The 18154-nt window shown below is 41.5% G+C and overlaps 1 protein-coding gene across 10 annotated transcripts; it reads left to right on the forward strand.

The window, feature by feature from the left end:
• Window positions 1-561: 561 nt before the first annotated feature.
• LUBEL (Linear Ubiquitin E3 ligase) lies at window positions 562-16041 on the forward strand. Of its 10 annotated transcripts, none has more exons than XM_089464389.1 (18): window positions 562-791; window positions 3115-3255; window positions 3337-3547; window positions 4056-4192; window positions 4260-4385; window positions 4647-4949; window positions 5135-5428; window positions 5770-6049; window positions 6118-7356; window positions 7642-7823; window positions 7879-8112; window positions 8182-8734; window positions 8835-12697; window positions 12760-13026; window positions 13588-14045; window positions 14108-14479; window positions 14554-14722; window positions 15635-16041. In XM_089464389.1, exons 2-18 carry the CDS (start codon window positions 3202-3204, stop codon window positions 15668-15670), a joined length of 8778 nt encoding a protein of 2925 aa, XP_089320515.1. In that variant the 5' UTR covers window positions 562-791; window positions 3115-3201; the 3' UTR covers window positions 15671-16041. The 10 variants fall into 10 exon arrangements, with proteins under 10 accessions (XP_089320515.1, XP_089320521.1, XP_089320520.1 ...); XM_089464395.1 differs by having other exon boundaries at window positions 8182-8614; XM_089464394.1 differs by having other exon boundaries at window positions 5138-5428.
• Window positions 16042-18154: the final 2113 nt, after the last annotated feature.

Here is an 18154-nt window from a genome sequence, read left to right on the forward strand (position 1 = left end):
GAGTTTTTTAAAAATTAAATCAACGATTTTTGACAATATTTCTGTATTATTATTTCTATAATTTTAATATTATCACTTACTTGATTTTTGCTTTTACACTCCAAATCATTAAAAAAAAAATAGTCGGTGTTAATAATGATATGATATAATGATGATAAAAATTGTATTTAGATTGAGCCACAAAATTGTACGATTTAATGAAAACATGATTACATTTATATGAATCAAAATTATTCATTTTATTTATTTTTACAACAGAATAATACACAATATACAATACCACAAAATCCATAACTTATATGACTAAATGCAAACCGAATGCAGCTAACGAAATGTTTAACAACAGAAAGGAAAATAGAAAACAAGATAAAAACTTATAAACTTTGAGCACATGCGGGAGATGAGCTAGACTGTTCATACGTTGGCTATGTAGTATTTATAAAATAAAGAGAAATCAAAAAAAGCGAAAAAAAAACACAGATGACAGAGACACATTGAGCAAGAAAATTATTGCGGCGACAACGTCTCTGAAAACTGGGGGAAAATGTTGTTTAGATGGCGAATAGACAAATCAGTTTGTTGGGAGACGATCGCCGAACGAGACCGTAGCAAAAAATAATTATATAGAAAAATACTATTTCATGTCGAGCGGCTACACATAGCTCTATATATATATATATATATTGTATATATATAAATATATATAGTATATATATATATATATATATAAGGCTAACCAGCTAGCAAAATTTTTTGAGTGCGGCGCGACGTGGCAAGTAAATTCGTATTATGTAAGTGAGATGGGCCCAAAGAAAGAAAAAAATAAAGTTCATTAACAAATATAACTAATAAACCAAACATATATATATTTGTATATATGTAGAATATATATTTAAAAAATAAAAGAACAAGAAGAAGCAGTCAAAAACCGTGTGCTATAAATAAACACAACTAAATTTAAATCAAAACGGAATCGATAAACTCTTTGACTAAAAGTTCAAAAAATCTCACAATTTTCCAATAAATATTAACCAAAATTTAAACACGCAAATTGAATTTTTCTATTTTATTTTTAATATAACCAACAAAAAAGAAAACAAGCAAAAAAAAAAAATTGAAATCAAATTGTGCAAAAATAAACGCAAAAAAAAAACTTTTTTTTTTTTTGGGCAAAGAAATTGAAGTGGTTAAAAATAGTTCTGTGCGCACGTTTAAGTGTGCGTGTGAGTGACTGTGTATGAGTGTGAATTAGCTGGCTCCCAGGGCAGCTGCCTTAAGCAGCTGCCAACAGAACAGCGGGACGAGGAACAGGTGGAAAATGCGTTGGTCAAGATGCAAAATATATAATATATATAAAAGGTGCAAATGCACCGCAACTAAATTATAGACGAATACTTAAAACATATTAATATATAAATAATTAATAAATAATTAAAAACCTTTTAACTGAATTAAATTGTTTAAAAAACAAGTTAACTTTGAAGTGACTTACATAAAATTTAAGTATTATCAAGAATATCAATGGCAAACTAAAGACAAGAAGGCAAAATTAAATGCAACCGGAATATAACAAATATATAATATATAAATTTTAAAAAAGAGTAAGGTCAAAATTAGTTTGACAAAACGGAAAAATTAATATTTTCATATTCATATTGGGATCTTGTCTTTCTTCCAATTCAAAAAAATTACTTATCTTATTGGATAATCTTAAAATATCTCATAATGCCTGCCCATATCTATCGTATATATATATCTATGCAGACTGCATATAAGCAAAAAAATAAAAAATAAACCAAAAACGTTTCGAAAACTCGTGTGCAGTATATTTCCTATTTCGAAACTTTCAACATGATCTATATCTGTCGTGCAACAAGCGTCAATGAATTTGCTATGCTCTATATGCGGTCTCTTTTTCTCTCTGTAATCTCTCTCCTATTTTTATAAAAGATTCTTTTATTTTGATTTGAGATTTCTCTTTATTTTTATTCTTTCCATATTCAACTTATAGAGAGAGGGAATGTATCTCTCTCTATTTCTCTTGATCGGTTTTCTCTCTGCCTTTACTATTTGCTCTCTCTCTATCTCTCGTTTTCCTTGTTGCTCTTTTTATCTCTCTCTATCAAATTCATTTCCACTTAGGCTAGCTGTCAGCTCGATAATTGAGTCACACGAATTATTTCCTTTTGCTTATTTCGCAGCGTTTCATAAACAAAATAAAATATGAAACATTAATGTATGACGGCGTGCATTAATACCCTGTAAATCTATAATAATATATTCTTTAGATAAATATTTAAATTAATTTTTTTTATTTTCATGTATTTACTTTAAAATTTTTCAAATCCTTTTTGAGAGAAAGCATTGCCTACTTCTTGGCGCTTTAGGGTTTTAAATAAATAATCAAATAAAGGCAAGCTCTTGTGATTTCCTTATTTTTTTTTCTTAATAATTATGATATATTTCTTAAAATAATTTTTAAATCATTTGTAAAGTATTTTTTTTTTTTTTTTTTTTTTTTAGTTATCAATATACATTTGTGTATAGAGAGTATGTCTTAGCCGGCTTTCTTCAGGTTTCATTTACAACTTGTTTTCGAATGCAGCAAAATTTTTGGCCTATTTTATATTTATATATATGGCTTATTCGTGGAACAACTCTGGCAGCGTTTGGGCGTTTTGCATTTCGCACTGCAGAAACTTGCCTCCACTTTTTTGGCAGAGCTGGCTAAAAATATTTAAGGAAAACGTGAATATAAAAATATATTTTGTACATTTGTGTAATTGAATATGAAGTGCTTTGAAGTGTTTAGGTACATATAAAGATATTTGTATATATTTGTATTTAGATGTGAGATTAAATATTTAAAAAAGAATTATATATAGATAATTAATTAGGCTATATCTAAATGTTCTTTATATATATTATCCATATAGTCAATAATACATAAATAAGTATATATATTTGTTATATTCAAATCTAAAAACGGGTTAAAAGTCGATCAATTTTCCTAAATTTTGTATATCTTCGATACTTATTTATTTATTTTTTTTTATTTATTTATTTTTTTTTTTTTTTTACATAATACGCCTCAAAAATTATGTCCCGCTGCAGATCAAAATAGAAACAAGAAGAAGAAGACGAATAAACAGAAGCAAGAAAAGAAAACTGTAGCCGACAAAGCTAACGACAACTATAAAGATGACGACACACCAATTGCTCAACAGAAACGTACGCACAATGCCCGACTGGGTGGTGAGTATAGCCCGAATGAAAGATCTGCTCTCTAATAGAGTATCTACCTTGAGTAATACAGCTTGAGCTTCTTGCACTTAGAATGAGGCGAATGATCGCATTGGACCCAAGCCGCCGCCAACGCCAATGAATGGCAATGCGTCAATGAATGGGGTCCAGCTCAAGGTGCCGGCACTGCCTCCCAAAACGAAGAACACGCCCGAACCCGACTACGAAGTCATCGAGTTCTCCAACCAGCAACAGTACTCAAATGAGCCCATGAAAACTACACAGATCCGTACCAAAACGCCAGGCAAGTGGATCCAAGATGAAGAACTTTACTCATTTCACAAAGTTGCTTAGGCATACTTTAGTTGCAGCGAAACTTTTTGAAGTATAGACATAAAGAATATATATGTATATCATCTGGAAGATTCCCTATTTCATTATTATGGCTATTACACTTACCTTTCATCATAATATGACTACAGCATATTTTTTAGATTTTGAATTCGGAATCCAATTATTCTATTAAATATTTTCTTCTGAAATTCATAAAATTTTAATTTGAAATTGAAATTGAATAGTTTCACATTTCTCCGAATGTATACAACACCTTTAATATCAAAACGCTTTCCATAGCTTACTCCTAATTTTACTCTGACCATGTACTGCGAGATTGGCTCCGAAAATTTCCCTCTGTTGTATTTAAAACTTTGCTCCTATAATTACTCCTAATTTCATTGCGACAATTACTAAGAGTTTTCCATAATTATTCCGAATTTCTACTCCGAATTTATTAAAAACTGAACTTTATATAGACAACAAATTGAAATGCACACTCTGTGGATCGCAGAATCCGTGGGTAACCTGTGCCGAGTGCGCTGGCCAGATCTTCTGCGCCTCATGCGACGACATGTTCCACAAGCATCCCAAGCGCAAGAATCACATACGAAAGGTGAACTACCAATGTCTGTTCTACATAGTATTATAGTAATTAATGTGTTCATTATTATGCTATTTAGGCTGCGGAGCAAGGCACTCCACCCATACCGCCCAAGGCAAGTGCTGCAGGAGCTGCTCCACCGGTTGCACCACCTCGACGCAGCAAACGCGGTTTGTTGACACCGTTTCTGGGCCGCAAGGAACAGGTACGACACTGCACGATTTCATAAGCTAAAAACTAAAAAAAAAAAACAATAAGAATCAATAAAAACAAACTTTGTACTAGACCAAACTTTGGGTGTACATCGGAGTAGTTAGAGCTATCTATTTAGTACCAGTTTGTAAACGATTTTGAATGCTTCAATAAAACAAGAACAACAACCAAATCAGAAAAAGAAACCTTAATGCCGCCTGCCCAACAACCAAAGAGAACCAAAAACGAAAAACGAAAACGAACTTCTTTGCAGATGTTGCCACCGCCCTCGCCGACGCCCTCGCACAAGTCCTCCGGCGGCTGGCGGGGTCCAGCTGTTGGGCCTCAAATGAATAATCGACCGTTGCCGGAGCCGCCACGGCCGGCGCCCAGCGAGGGCGGCGGCTCCTCTCGCTCGGGCACGCCCAAATCAGTATTCGACTCAATCAGCCGACCGCCCTCGGTGCAGCTGGAGAAGATCAAGAGCAAGGCGAACGCCACCTTGGATCGCATGGCACAGCTGCAGCAGCGCTATCGTCAGCAGAAGGCGCAACATGAGGCGGGCAGTCCCGACCAGGTAAGGCTACATCTGTGCCACATCCACCCAGCCATCAACTATCCCTCATTGATAAATCGTCTCGTCTTGCGCGTGTGTGTGTGTGTGTGTCGATGTCTCTGGTCCTTGTCTCGCCCCACACACACTCTCTCTCTCTCTGTTTCTCTTTCTCTCTTTCTCGTTCTTTGTGCATCTAAAACTAAAAGCAGCTGAACTTCGAGCATTGGTCAAACATTTCACCATCGCCCTCGCATTTTCGTTCCGGCAGCATGTCATCCGGTTTGAATTCATCGCATTTTGATCTATCCGATGATTCACACAATTTTCACAATTCCCTGCTGTTCCAACAACAACAACAACTACGACGACAGGCCGCAGGCGCTCAGCGTCGTCAAATGAGCACATCCGTCTTCAATCTGAATAGCATGAGTCCCCGCCGTCCGCTCGCAGAGAACCAACCCATCGGTTCCGCCTGGGTGGCGAATCAGCGCATGCAACAGGTGAGTTGATCATTGATCATTCAAAAGTTCATCCCCCCTTCATATGACATATCCTATATCCCTAAGAACTTGTCCTTCTTATATGACTTGTACTTGATCCTTAAACACTGATTCAGCATTTATGAGCTACATCTATCCCCACGTCCTTAATACTTCCACGGTTAATTTTTTAGAGATTACTTCCTGTCCTCGCACTCCCTTTGTAATTTTTCCCAAAGGACTGATCCTTTCTCATATTACTTTTACTTCTTCACTTCTCAATCCTTCAAGACATTTATTTACCTTCATATTCGAGTTCCGCTTCTTATTTATATCTTTCTACCATCTCAACCCCAACGCAGGCTCAGTCCATGGCGCATCTCAACTGCGCTGGCTGCCAGAGCCAACAGCCCAATTGGCCCGGACAGCCCCATCCACACGATGAGTGGTCGCAGTTCGGCTCACAGCAGCAGTTCAACAGCTCGAATCTATCGCTCAACGTGGGCCCCGGCTACTTGCCACAGCATCAACAGCTCTTGCAACAGCAGCATCCGCACTATCCGCCACCTGTGTTCATGACTCAGCGCGGCATTATGCCGAACATGTATCCAGGCGCTGCGGGCTACCCCATGATGCATCCAGGTGAGCAGAGCGTAGAGCAAACTGAGTTTATGTAAACAATGAACTCTTTCATCTTGTCTGTTTCGCAGGTGTTATGGGCATGCCACCCACAGCTGTCTCGCGTGCCGCTTCACGCGCTCGCTATGCTGCCTCCCCCACACCTAGTCGCAAGTCCATGTCGATGCGTCGCAAGCGCAGCAGCTACGTTGATGATGAGCTGACGGACGATGAGGACTCGGATCAGGATGATCGTCGTTCGCTGGTCTCGAACAGATCGGGCATGACGAGCGCCTCGAGAGCTCACCAACACCATCAGCGTCAGCGACGCATGTCCAGCGCCTCGCAGCTCATCAGCAACGGCAACGGAGGCAACGATGAGCTGGACGGGGAGCAGCGACATGCCGGCAGCAGGCAGCACAAGATGCGGGACCGTCGTGGCTCCATAGCAAAGAGCGTGCAGAGCGAATGGCTGCCTGAACGCAGGGAATCGAATGCTAGTGGAGGCGGAACAGGCACTTTGAAGAGAAGCCAACAGCAGGATGCGCCCAAAACAAGTCGCATCTACTCGGACCTGGAGTCGGAGGGTTCCGGTGCGCGCGCCTTGGTTCAAGCCAAAATACAACAGAAACTTCAAGAGGCCGATCAGCAAAAGGTCAAGAGAACCGAGTCCAAGCGCAAGCCCGAAACGAAGGATGAGAATACTCAAGCAGCGGCTGTGGTGCAGAAAGTCATCGAAACACCAGTCAAGCCAAGAGAACAAAGCGAGTCAGAGTATGAGGAAGTCGTGGAGGAGGTAACCGCTTCGGAGACTGAAGACGAACAGCCAGCGGCGGCCGCAACAGCTGAGGTAGATGCTGGGGACGATGACTTGGGTCCACCTCCCTCGACACCCGATCACGAGTGGGAATGCGAATTTTGCACATTTGTGAATGAGCCAAATATCAAGATCTGTGCCATATGCTGCAAGACGCCCTGCAAGCAGCCAGTGAAACCCCAGGAAGCAGCTACCCCACCGACCCAAGCAGCAGCTGTTGAGCCTAAGGCGACGCAGGCTAAGTCGGAAGTGAAGCTTGTGCGTAAGAGCTCCATGAAGACGACGACAAAGCCAACTGTGCAGAAGGCTATTCAGTCAGCTAGCCAAAGCCCAGCTAAGACTCAAGCTCAAGCTACAGCCAAACCTAAACAGACAGCAACAGCTACAGCTACAGCTACCACCACTACCAGCACCGTCACCAACAAGAAACCCACAACGGCTATCAAGTCCAAGCTGAAATCGACAGCCGGAAATCAAACAGATAAATCGCTTGGCTCCAGCTTTTTAAACAAAGGTAGGATTCTCAAGAAAATCTCATTTTTCGAGGGTACCAAGAGCTGAACCTGAGACTCATTTATAACACAACAAAACCAAAGACTCAAACACTGTATACCCTAAACTATAACCAACTGTAACTGTTTACAACTACAATTAACGCATTTAAAAAAAAAAAAAAGTAGAAAAGAAAAGAAAAAACATTTTATACGAAATACATAGTCAAGTCCCAAACTAAAAACATACCCGAGTTTTGTTTTGTTGTTGTTCGGTTATACTAAAGCTCTCATCCATACACTTCCAGAATCCGTTGAGAATATATGGAATACACTGGATGAGAGCATTCAGGCGCAGGCGGAACAGGTGCTAAAACAATCAAAGAAAGACTCCACTGGCTGTGGCGGAACACCGCCTCGTGAGCTGCCAACGAAAATGGAGGCACGTGAAATGGGCACTTCACCACCGCCGCAGAGCATCTCGACACAAGTAAAACTAATATCCAGTGTGATTAGTCAGAAGGCTTCAATAATAACTCTTGCAGACCTACGATGCTTTGCCCTTTGTCGGACAGCCAGAGCTCCCGCCTGAGCCAGAACGTTTCCGAACACCCGAACCGGCCAAGATGGAACGTAAGCCCTATTATCGCAGCAGCTCCCAGCTGACCCAGGAGAACGAACGTTATCGTAGCTCTAACGATTTAAGGAACATGGAAGGTATTTCCAATCAACTGACCAGAAGACCGAATTTCATAAACGACCTCAAAATGCTGCAGCATGTAAGTCGAAGCTCATTTCCCAGCCAATTAGACCCAGCTTAAAGTCCTCTATTTCCATTTCATTAATAGCAAACATCTTCACCATTTGATCTGCCTCACGAGTCGGTGGGCTACAAGCACGAGCCAGCTAGAGATCCTGAAATTGAAATGCATATTATACTGAAAGAGCTGGAGCTCTATAAATTTACGGTTGAAGAGCTCGAGGCAGCTCTGAAATATTGTGGACCCGACATCCATCCTATACAATGGTTGCGGGAGAACTGGCATAAGCTGGTCCAAACCGTCCAAAGTCTGTCCACCAAATATGGCCAGGAGCGTGCGGAGAATACAATTGGCACCGTCTCACAGAATGAGGCCAGGGAAGCATTGAGGAGTTCGGGCGGAAATGTTTGGCAAGCGGTCGCCGATTGCATCCAGCAGCGCCAACAAAAGTACCGCAAGCTCGCAGCGAAGGGCAACTTTCTGAGTGAGGACATTGTGAATGCGTTGACGGCGCATCAAGGTAATGTGGAACAGGCATTGGTCGAACTGAATCGCACTCAGCTTAAACCATTTCTAATGCGCATCTGGGGCTCGCCAAATGGCGTGGAGAATGAGAGTGCGGCCGTAGATAATCAATCGGGTTAGTTAGAGTAGCTCAAATCGCATTTACTTCTCATTTTTACACACATCTCTCTCTCTCTCTCTCTCTCTCCATCTCTCTTTGTCATTGTTCCGTGTAGATATCCATGAGTTTCTCAACACTCACGCTTTGGACTGTCTGCAAGTGCAGAACAGTGAGAGTCCTGCTTTAGCCTATCCATTCGATGACAATTCTAGCCCAGCCAAGTCCGCCTATGCCACGCCTAGTCCCTTTCAGCTAGAGGATGGCACATTAAAGAATCTGGAAATTCTGATTGGCAATATGGAGCAGAATCAGGCCAAGCAAAACCAGGAAGTTCTGCGTTCCATCGAGACGATGCTAGAAACGTTCAAGGGCAAACCCGATCAGGAATATGAAACGGATCCGGAAGTAATGCGTATTCTTACCAAAAGTCCCATTAGCACATTGAAGTCGCCCTCGGCTCTGCCCGAGAAGTCCAGTGATGATGTCAAGAACTTTGTCTGGCAGCATATTCAGGAAATTGTACCGAATTTGGTGCAACAGGTGGAGCAGGAGCTAATGGCGCCTACGGAGGTAGCCCAAGCCCCTGTCACAGTGGTGCCCACTGAGGCAGTGCCCCAAAAAGAAGCAACGCCACCGCCAGATCCGCGCGTTTATATCATGGAAGAGTTCATTAAACCCAATCTAAGAGAGAGCACCATACGCGAGGAGCTACCTCCCAATTTTATTTACGCTACAGAAATAGCAAATTTCAAATTGGAATTTGATCGTGGGGTGGAAAGAGCGCATGAACTGGAGTTCGAGCTGGACGACTTGGAAGATGCCGAGCACATCGTCTACAAAAGCTATTTGGCACCCAAAGTAGAGGCTGTGAAAGAGGAAGTAGTACCAGAGAATGTTGTTAGTGATGAGAAGAATCTGAATTCAGAAACTCTGGAAAGCAAAGTGAGTGCAGCGAATCTGGTAAAAGAGGAAATATTGCTACAGAATCCTGTTAGTGAAGAGAAGAACCAGAATTCGCAAGATCTAGAGAGCAAAGTGAATGTAGTTGGAGTAACAGATGTTGAAGCTGCTCAAGATGAGACTACAACAGAGCCTATAGTTCCTCAAGTGAAACAAGAAACGACTGAATCTAAAACAGCAGAAGATGTAACCATAGAAAAGCCTATAAATCAGCCAGGTGAAATCCCATTAGCAGCTAGCTCTGTCAGCTCATCTAAAGCAGGGACGGCTCCTGAGCAGATTATCGCAGCACCCACACCAACCGAGCCCAAGTCCAAGGAAAATGCAATAGCAGCAGAGACACAAGCTAAACTTGACGACAAGCCCAGCACTAGCCGAGAGGCGTACAAGAGAAATAAGCGATCTCAGCTACCGAAAAAGGGTAGAGCACGAGATCAAAGTCAGAGACCAACAAATAGGAATAGGCTGCCAAATAATGTAGAGAAAGTTGAGAGACAAATCGAGGCAAAGGAGCAGAAAGATGCTGTCATTAAAACTACAAATGAAATAGTCCCAGAGTCTAAAATTGCAGTGGTTGAAGTAGAAGAACAAAATAAAGCTATTGAAAGGGAAGCTGAGCCAGAAGTTATAAAATCTGAGCCAGCTGAAGGTAAAGCAGAACCAGAAGCAGAAACACAGACAGAAATTCATGTGATTATAGCAGCTGAAGATCAAGAAGAAGCCAAAAGGGTTATCCAAGCTGAAGTTACACAAACTGAAGTTACTCAAACTGAAGTTGTACAATTAGAAGTTGTGAGAGCAGAAGTTACACAAGCTGAAGTTCCAGTCGAACCACAAGCAGGAGTTTTCACTGCACCACAACCTGTTGAACCAACTCCAACAGCTACAACTGAATCAGTGGATACAGACCCAAAAGAAGTTCCGTCTGAGACCTTGCCGTTGATTCCTAATTCAGCAATCGAAACACCCATAGAAAGAGATGAAGTTGAAATCTCGCAAGTTTCTCAATCTGTAAGCAGTACAATAGCAAATATAGAAATAACAGCTAATCAGACTCAAGAACAGCCTCAAGAAGTCGAACAGCCTCGAAGTGAAGTGCAGGTCAATGAGGAGGCAATCATAGCACCTACGACGCCCTCTGCTGAACCACTTCAGGTAGAGCCAGCCACAGCCACAACCATTGAGCTAATACCAACAATTGCTGTAACAAGCAATCAGAAACGCAGTCCCAAACGTTTCTCCAAAATACCAGTAAGAACTCTGAGCACACAAAGTCTACACAGAGAAAGCAGAAACAATACGCCAGTTGAGGTTGATGTCAGCTCAGAGCTGCAACAAAATGTAGAGCAAGACATGCCAAAGGCTGAAGAGACTGCAGTCGAGCCAGCTGTGGTGTCCGTAGTAGTTACACCCAATGAGGAGGCCTCGGAGGAGGTTTTCGAAGATGCTGCCGAGTTCAGCGGCGAGGAGCAGCAACTGCATGACGAATCTCCCTCGGAAGCGGAGCTCTACAGTCTCGATAGCGAAGAGCACCCACCGAAGTCACCAGACGGTGCTGAAGTCTTGCTCGTACTCAACCCAGAACAGCCCATGCAGAACTTGAGTCTCGCTCAATCCGCCAGCAACACAACCATCAGTTCACACTCAAGTGACGAGGTCGAGCCGGTGGTATTTAAAGAGTTCATACCATCGGGCGACCCAGCCAAACAGAATCTGAGCGAACTTGTTGAGGACACTCAACGTTTGATCAAACAAATGCGCGACGAGATAAGCATGGATGAGTTTGAGTCAACGGATGAAGACGAGTACTCCGAGGACTATTCCGACGAGTACGACGAAGGCGAAGAGGAAGACTGGTATGACAGCGAGGGCGAAGAAGAGGAGGGCACCTACAATGAGCAAGCTTCGTTTATTGAGGAGGCCTCGAGCGGTGCCGCTGGTTTCGTCGATGAAGAAGGCACTGAGATCGAAGACATTATGGAAGAGGATGAATTCGAAGCGGAAAATGAGGTAGAAGAAGAGCCAACGGCAGAGCCATCAGCTGACATACAACAAACAGTCACGAGCACCTCATCAGTCACGCCCACAAATCATGAAGATGAGACTGCCCATGGGGCAACTGAAAATGTTTCCTTTGCAGGCAGCACAGCCCTTGAGGCAACCATTGAAGCTGAGCCAGTTGTAGCTGCTGCAGCTGCTTCGATAGCTTCTACAGAGGAAATCAAAGCAGCTGTAAGCGAGAGTACTGCTCCGGAATCTCCGCTCATACCGCTGACCGAAAATAGACCAGCGGAGCTGCCTGCAGAGATTGTGTTAGAAACGGAATCCCAGCCAGAGGAACCAGTTGCTTTACCCATTATACCCGATCCCCCTATTGTCGATTCCGAGACCCGTCCACTGGAACTGCCTAGCGAAACAGTACTGGAAGAGCCCAAAAAGGTAAACCCCAAAAAGACAACCAAAACAGACGCACCAAACACAGCCAAAGCAACCAGCAAACCCAAAGCTAGCAAAATACCCAAGCTAACAACAAATGATAGCAACACAACACCACCACCACCAACAACAACAGCAACAACAACAAACAAGAAATTGCCATTGCGTTCCAAGTCCTTTTCCGCGCCCATTGGCATCTCCTCGGTGAAGCGCATACAGCAGGAGTATTTGCAAAAGCAAACTCAATCGAACGGAAGCAGCAACAGTCGAGTGCCACTCAAGAGTAGTCCGAGCAACAGGAAATCCCTGAGTGATGCCATCAACAAATTCAATACGAAAACGACCTTGAACGATGGACCCAGCACGAGTGCGGCGGTAAATGCTCTACTGAAGCCACGCAGCCAGCCGCGCATACCCAAGAAGAAGTATCACGAAACCTGCTTCTCGGACGATGATTACGAGACATCGGCTTCTGAGGAGGCGGAGCAGGAGCAGCAGTCAGAGATGCTGCAGCGTAAGCTCAGCATGCCAGTCTTTCGGGCCTACCCCAGTGTCCAGGAGCCAGTCATTGAGGAGCCGGCGGTGTGTAGACCCTCAAGACTAGCTCAGTGTATACAATTGGTTTGAATCTCTCCTAATTGCAGGTGCTGGCACGCAAGTACGTGGAGCAGCAGCTGGTGACGAGCATTGCGGAGGCACAAATTGCCGCCACATTGGTCAACATGAAGTTCCAGGAGGATGTCGCCTTGTGGGCCGCCAGGGAATGCTCCGATCTTGATCAGGCCATCTCCATGCTGCAGCAGGAGTGTGAGCTGTGCATGAACAGCTATCCCATGAACCAGATTGTATCCATGCTCAAGTGCACACACAAATGCTGCAAGCAGTGCGCCAAGAGTTATTTCACTGTACAGGTGGGTTCCGATTTGAGTGACTGCCTATTCGATGAAGATTTAAATGTTGTAATACCTAATCAATTTATGGGGGACATTTTCTTTATATCTGGTTGCCCTCGTGAGGTCTTCAGACAATTCTTCCTTCAATACTCTCTTTTCAGTTCGTCTCTGTCAACTTTTCACTTCCTATCATTGCTCGTAGATAATATGTAGTTAACCTATTGATTTGTGAGATCAGCCGAACAAAAATCATTCTCATTCTCTCTCACTCGACGAAGATCGTTTCGAGATTGATCATGGTGTTTAGCGATTAAAACTCTCGCAGACATACAATACTAATACATAGGCAACAGACCAGATCAAAGAGAGGAGCTTTCAGTCCGATCGCGAACGAACTTGTTGAAGAACCGACTCAATCGGTTGCTCTCTGAGTTTCTGCTCAGAGTGTGAGGGAAACACACTTCTTTGCCGACTTCGAGAAACGATCAACAGTTATTTGCGAGCAATGCTTTCTAGTGATAGAAATCAGGTCTGAGCTACAACTCCAACCATATTTGTGCCCTTTCGCCTCCCTTACAGATTACCGATCGCAGCATCAACGACTGCAGCTGTCCGTTCTGTAAGCTGCCCGAGCTGAGCAACGCAGTGCAGCATGAGGATGAACACTTGGAGTACTTTTCCAATTTGGATATTTTCCTTAAGAGCATTCTGGACAACGATGTGCATGAGCTGTTCCAGCGTAAGCTGCGCGATCGCACCCTGCTCCAAGACCCCAACTTCAAGTGGTGCATACAATGCTCGTCCGGCTTCTTTGCCCGACCCAAGCAGAAGCGTTTGATATGCCCCGACTGTGGCTCGGTGACCTGTGCCCAGTGTCGCAAGCCCTGGGAGCGCCAGCACGAGGGCACCAGCTGTGAGGCGTACCTCGAATGGAAGCGGGAAAATGATCCGGAACTGCAGGCCCAGGGAGTGCAGGAGCATTTAGCGCAGAACGGCATAGACTGTCCCAAATGCAAATTTCGTTATTCGCTGGCCAGGTGAGAGCAGAGCGGAATATATTTGATATATTATTATTTTAAATTAAATATATTGTATTTAGGGGCGGCTGCATGCACTTCACCTGCACTCAGTGCAAGTTCGAGTTCTGCTATGGCTGCGCTCGGCCCTTCATGATGGGCGCCAAGTGCACCATCTCCCCGTATTGCGCCAAGCTGGGTCTGCACGCCCATCATCCCCGCAATTGCCTGTTCTATCTGAGGGATAAGATACCCATGCAGCTGCAGTTTCTGCTCAAGGAGCACAACGTCAAGTTCGACACGGAGCCCATGGAGCTAGCCGACGAGCCCAGCAGCTCGAGCAAGGCCCGTGCCCAGGCACGCTGTCCCATTCCCCTGCAGAAGGAGACGCCACAGGGTCTCGTGGACACAGTGTGCAACAGCGAGGTGCCGGACAAGCATGCGGGCATGTGTCGGTGGGTCCATCGAACCTTGAACGTCTAGAGAATGAAATCTAATTGTTCTTTATTTTTGCTCACCTATCGAATAGCACGCATTACGTCGAGTATTTGGCTGGCAAGGTTGCCAAGGCCAGCATCGATCCGTTGCCCATTTTCGATTTAACGGACTGTGTTCAGGAGCTGCGTAGGCGTGGCATCGCGCTGCCCGAGCGTGGGCCCTGGGACACCGACGAGATCTACAAGACCATGTGCTCTGAGGTTAGTTAATCAACAATTTAATTGATTCTAATAATACCCTAGCAAATGGGTCGTTAAGCCCAATTGAATGAATGGTAGACATATGCAATAGGAGCCTTGAAGAGAAAATTAAAGTTATATAATTTGTCAATTTTTCTGCCTCCTTTTTGTCTCTCTCTAGCTAGTTAAAATCACCTTTTGCTCAGTTGCTTTGGAGCTGCTGTTGAAATAATATATAACAACATCTGAGAGGAGTTTAAATACGCTTTTGTTGTTACCCAGATACCGACTCTCTCCCACGTTTTTTCGCATTCTCTCTATTTTTCTGTTATGAAAAGTCTTCTTTAACAGTTAGCTTTATAACAAAATATTTATGCAATATTTAAAAAAGTCTTCAGAAAAGTATCCCTTGTAGACATTACTATATATAATTTAAAAGGTATACACATACAATATAAATATGCATATGTATGTATATTTATTTGTACCCCAAAAGAGTATTTACTCTTCGAACGTGAATCAAATTAATTTCGTGTTATTGTTATTGTTTTCCCTCCCCAATTTCGCTTCTTTTGGCTTGTGCGTGTTTCTTTCATTATTATGTTTGCTTTACGTGGAAAACGCATTTCCTGCGCTTATTGTTTTGACCCGCTGATGATTCAGTTCACGCCCCCGCCTATAAATAGACCTAAATAAACGATCGATCGATCGATCGATCGATCGATAGAAAGCAAAAAAAACGCACATCTAGCTAATACGCTCGTCCAAATTTAGATTCAACTCTGACGTATTTCACACGCGTCTTAATTGATTTTTCGCCTTTATTAGTATTTAATTGTAAACAAGAGAAAGAACAAGAAATGAAATTGTATTACAAATGTTTATCTACCTCACTTACTCTTCCACCATCTCTCTCTCTCTCCCTCTCTATAGGTAATCAAACAACGTATACCATTGAAATCGGCTTGAGTGCCTGGAATATTGTATATGGATATATATATATAAGCCGACTGAATATGGTTCTTCCTGATCTACTTGGGATTTCGATTCTGCCACGACTCTTTTTCGCATACATTATTCATATTATTCTATATAGACATTTTTTATACATGCATTATTTGTAAATCTTAGAGATGTTTTTCACAGCCCACACGCATCAACCGCATCGCATCGCATCGCATCCATACCATATTTGTTTTAGCTCGTAAGCAATTCGCGTCGTTTATATATTTTTTGCACATGCAGCCAAGACACAAACCATAGACATAGAGCTACCTAGACATACGAACAGACACATGGCATATAATGGCATTCAATAAACAGATTAATTAATTAATGCATTTTTCGACTAAACGTGTTTCGATATATCTATAAATAGAATATATATAGAATATATACATTTATCTCTATATGGAAAACACTTGCCAGCTGCAGAATATGAATCGAAGTAGCAATTATTTCAATTGCTTCTAAAATTATGCAAAAACCAAATTTTCAAAAACAATCAAAAATTTGATTTATACTAGTTTTTTTTTTTTTTGAAGAGGTAAGTATACTGTTTATTTATTCAGAAAGCATCTGGCCAAATACACAAGCGAAAAATATTTGCAAACCCGCAAAAGGAAAGCAAGTCTTATGTGGTATACGAATCGCAAGGGTAGGTAACATATGCGAAAAGAAAAGTGTTAGAATCAAGATAAATAAACATCTATATAACTGAAATTAAATAAGTTATCAAAGCACAGAAAATATATATACTGTGTAGGGAGATATAAAGAATAAGTATATACTTTTATTATTAATATTTAATAGTCCTATAAAAATATTAATAACATGAACTTGCTTTTATCTTAAACGGATAATTCTATTCAAAGATAATGAATGTATATTTTTTAATATATCTTAAAATAAAAACTAAAGTTCTCAAAAGGCAAGACTATTCGCAATATAAAGCAGTATAATATAAATAAAAATAATAAAAAAGAATTCGGACAACAAAAAATATATGAATAAAATAAAATACATAAAAAACTATTTATATTGAATATTACTTACATTTACTAAAAAAAAAAATAATTTTATATTTATATTATTATTATCAATCATATTAATATTATCTGATTATCTCTCGCTTTCTTTAATAATTATTTTTGGCCAGCAAGTTCAACTGTTTAATTAATTATTAAGCAGGTTAAATACGTGTAAACATGAAATGTCTAAACAGTGTTCGACATTCATAGTATATGAAATGTCTAAACAGTGTTCGACATTCATAGTATAACTAACTTCAACTTTGATAACAATCTATTAATACATTTGTTAATTGACAGTTCTGTGAATTGTTTGTTTCTGTCTATGAGCATTTTGCTACAAGCAAACGCGAAGAAATTCAATGTGATTGCTGGAAAGAAATTTACTCAAGCCCAACTAATGTACACAATGTTTTTGTTCTGAGAGAATGAAGTATAATTCCCGGTAGCGAATACCTATCAAATGAAAATAGAATCCACTGAGATTGCTCAGCAAGTGAAGCATCGGGAAGTGCGAAATTTACAATGAGTTATCAATGAAATGATTTTTAGCCATTTCATTATGTATAAATATAGGTAGTGTAAATCTCTACAAGTAGTGTAAATCTTTGTAGTGTATATCTCTACACGTAAATGTAAAAACTAAAAGCCTGACTGCTCTCTAGATAATAAATATGCAATGCGCATAAGAAACATAGCACCAATGTAACTTTTATTTCAGTTTTCTTCTACTTCAAAGTGCTGGCAGGAAAAACTGTTGCATACTTTTCGGGGTCGCCTCTCTATGTGAATGTCAAATTGGAATGAGAGCGAATGAGAGACTCGCACCGGCGAGTCCAAGTCAGTTCCAACAGAATACGAAATGGCAAATGCGGCTCATAAATTACGCGACAGCAACAACAACAACAACTAGACGTGAGTTTGTGTGTGGAAAACTCATGCAAATTCGCATTAGTTGCCGTGCAAGGAGACGGGGGAATGCTGGGGGTGAGGGCAGAAAATAAGTTGACGCCTTGGCGGGCATCGTAAAAACCTATTTTTGTGCGCTTTAGTTAAATTTATGCGCGCGGCACAATATGTTTTGCTTTTCAGACAGTTTTACACCAATAAAAACTAATTAAATGGGATCATTTTAATATTTATCGAGCAATTCTCCGATCAGCAAAACGAAAACAAATGACTTTCAAGTTGATCTCAAAAACTCTGCTGGCACGTGTCCTATCTATAGCTTTATACAGTATTAATTTCTTCTTTTTTTTTATTGGAATTTTTTGTATATAATTCATTTCAGTTGACTTCTCACACAGACTTGGAATTCCATAAAAATCCGTTTAAGTGTTAACATGCGCAACGAGGTATACGGAAAAACAAAAATCCAGAGCTCATAAAATATGTCTACTTCTGAGTACCTATACCCTGTAAA

Source organism: Drosophila arizonae, chromosome 3, assembly GCF_054131065.1.
Source record: "Drosophila arizonae isolate 15081-1271.41 chromosome 3, UAZ_ARI_1.0, whole genome shotgun sequence".
Classification (NCBI taxonomy): domain Eukaryota; kingdom Metazoa; phylum Arthropoda; class Insecta; order Diptera; family Drosophilidae; genus Drosophila; species Drosophila arizonae.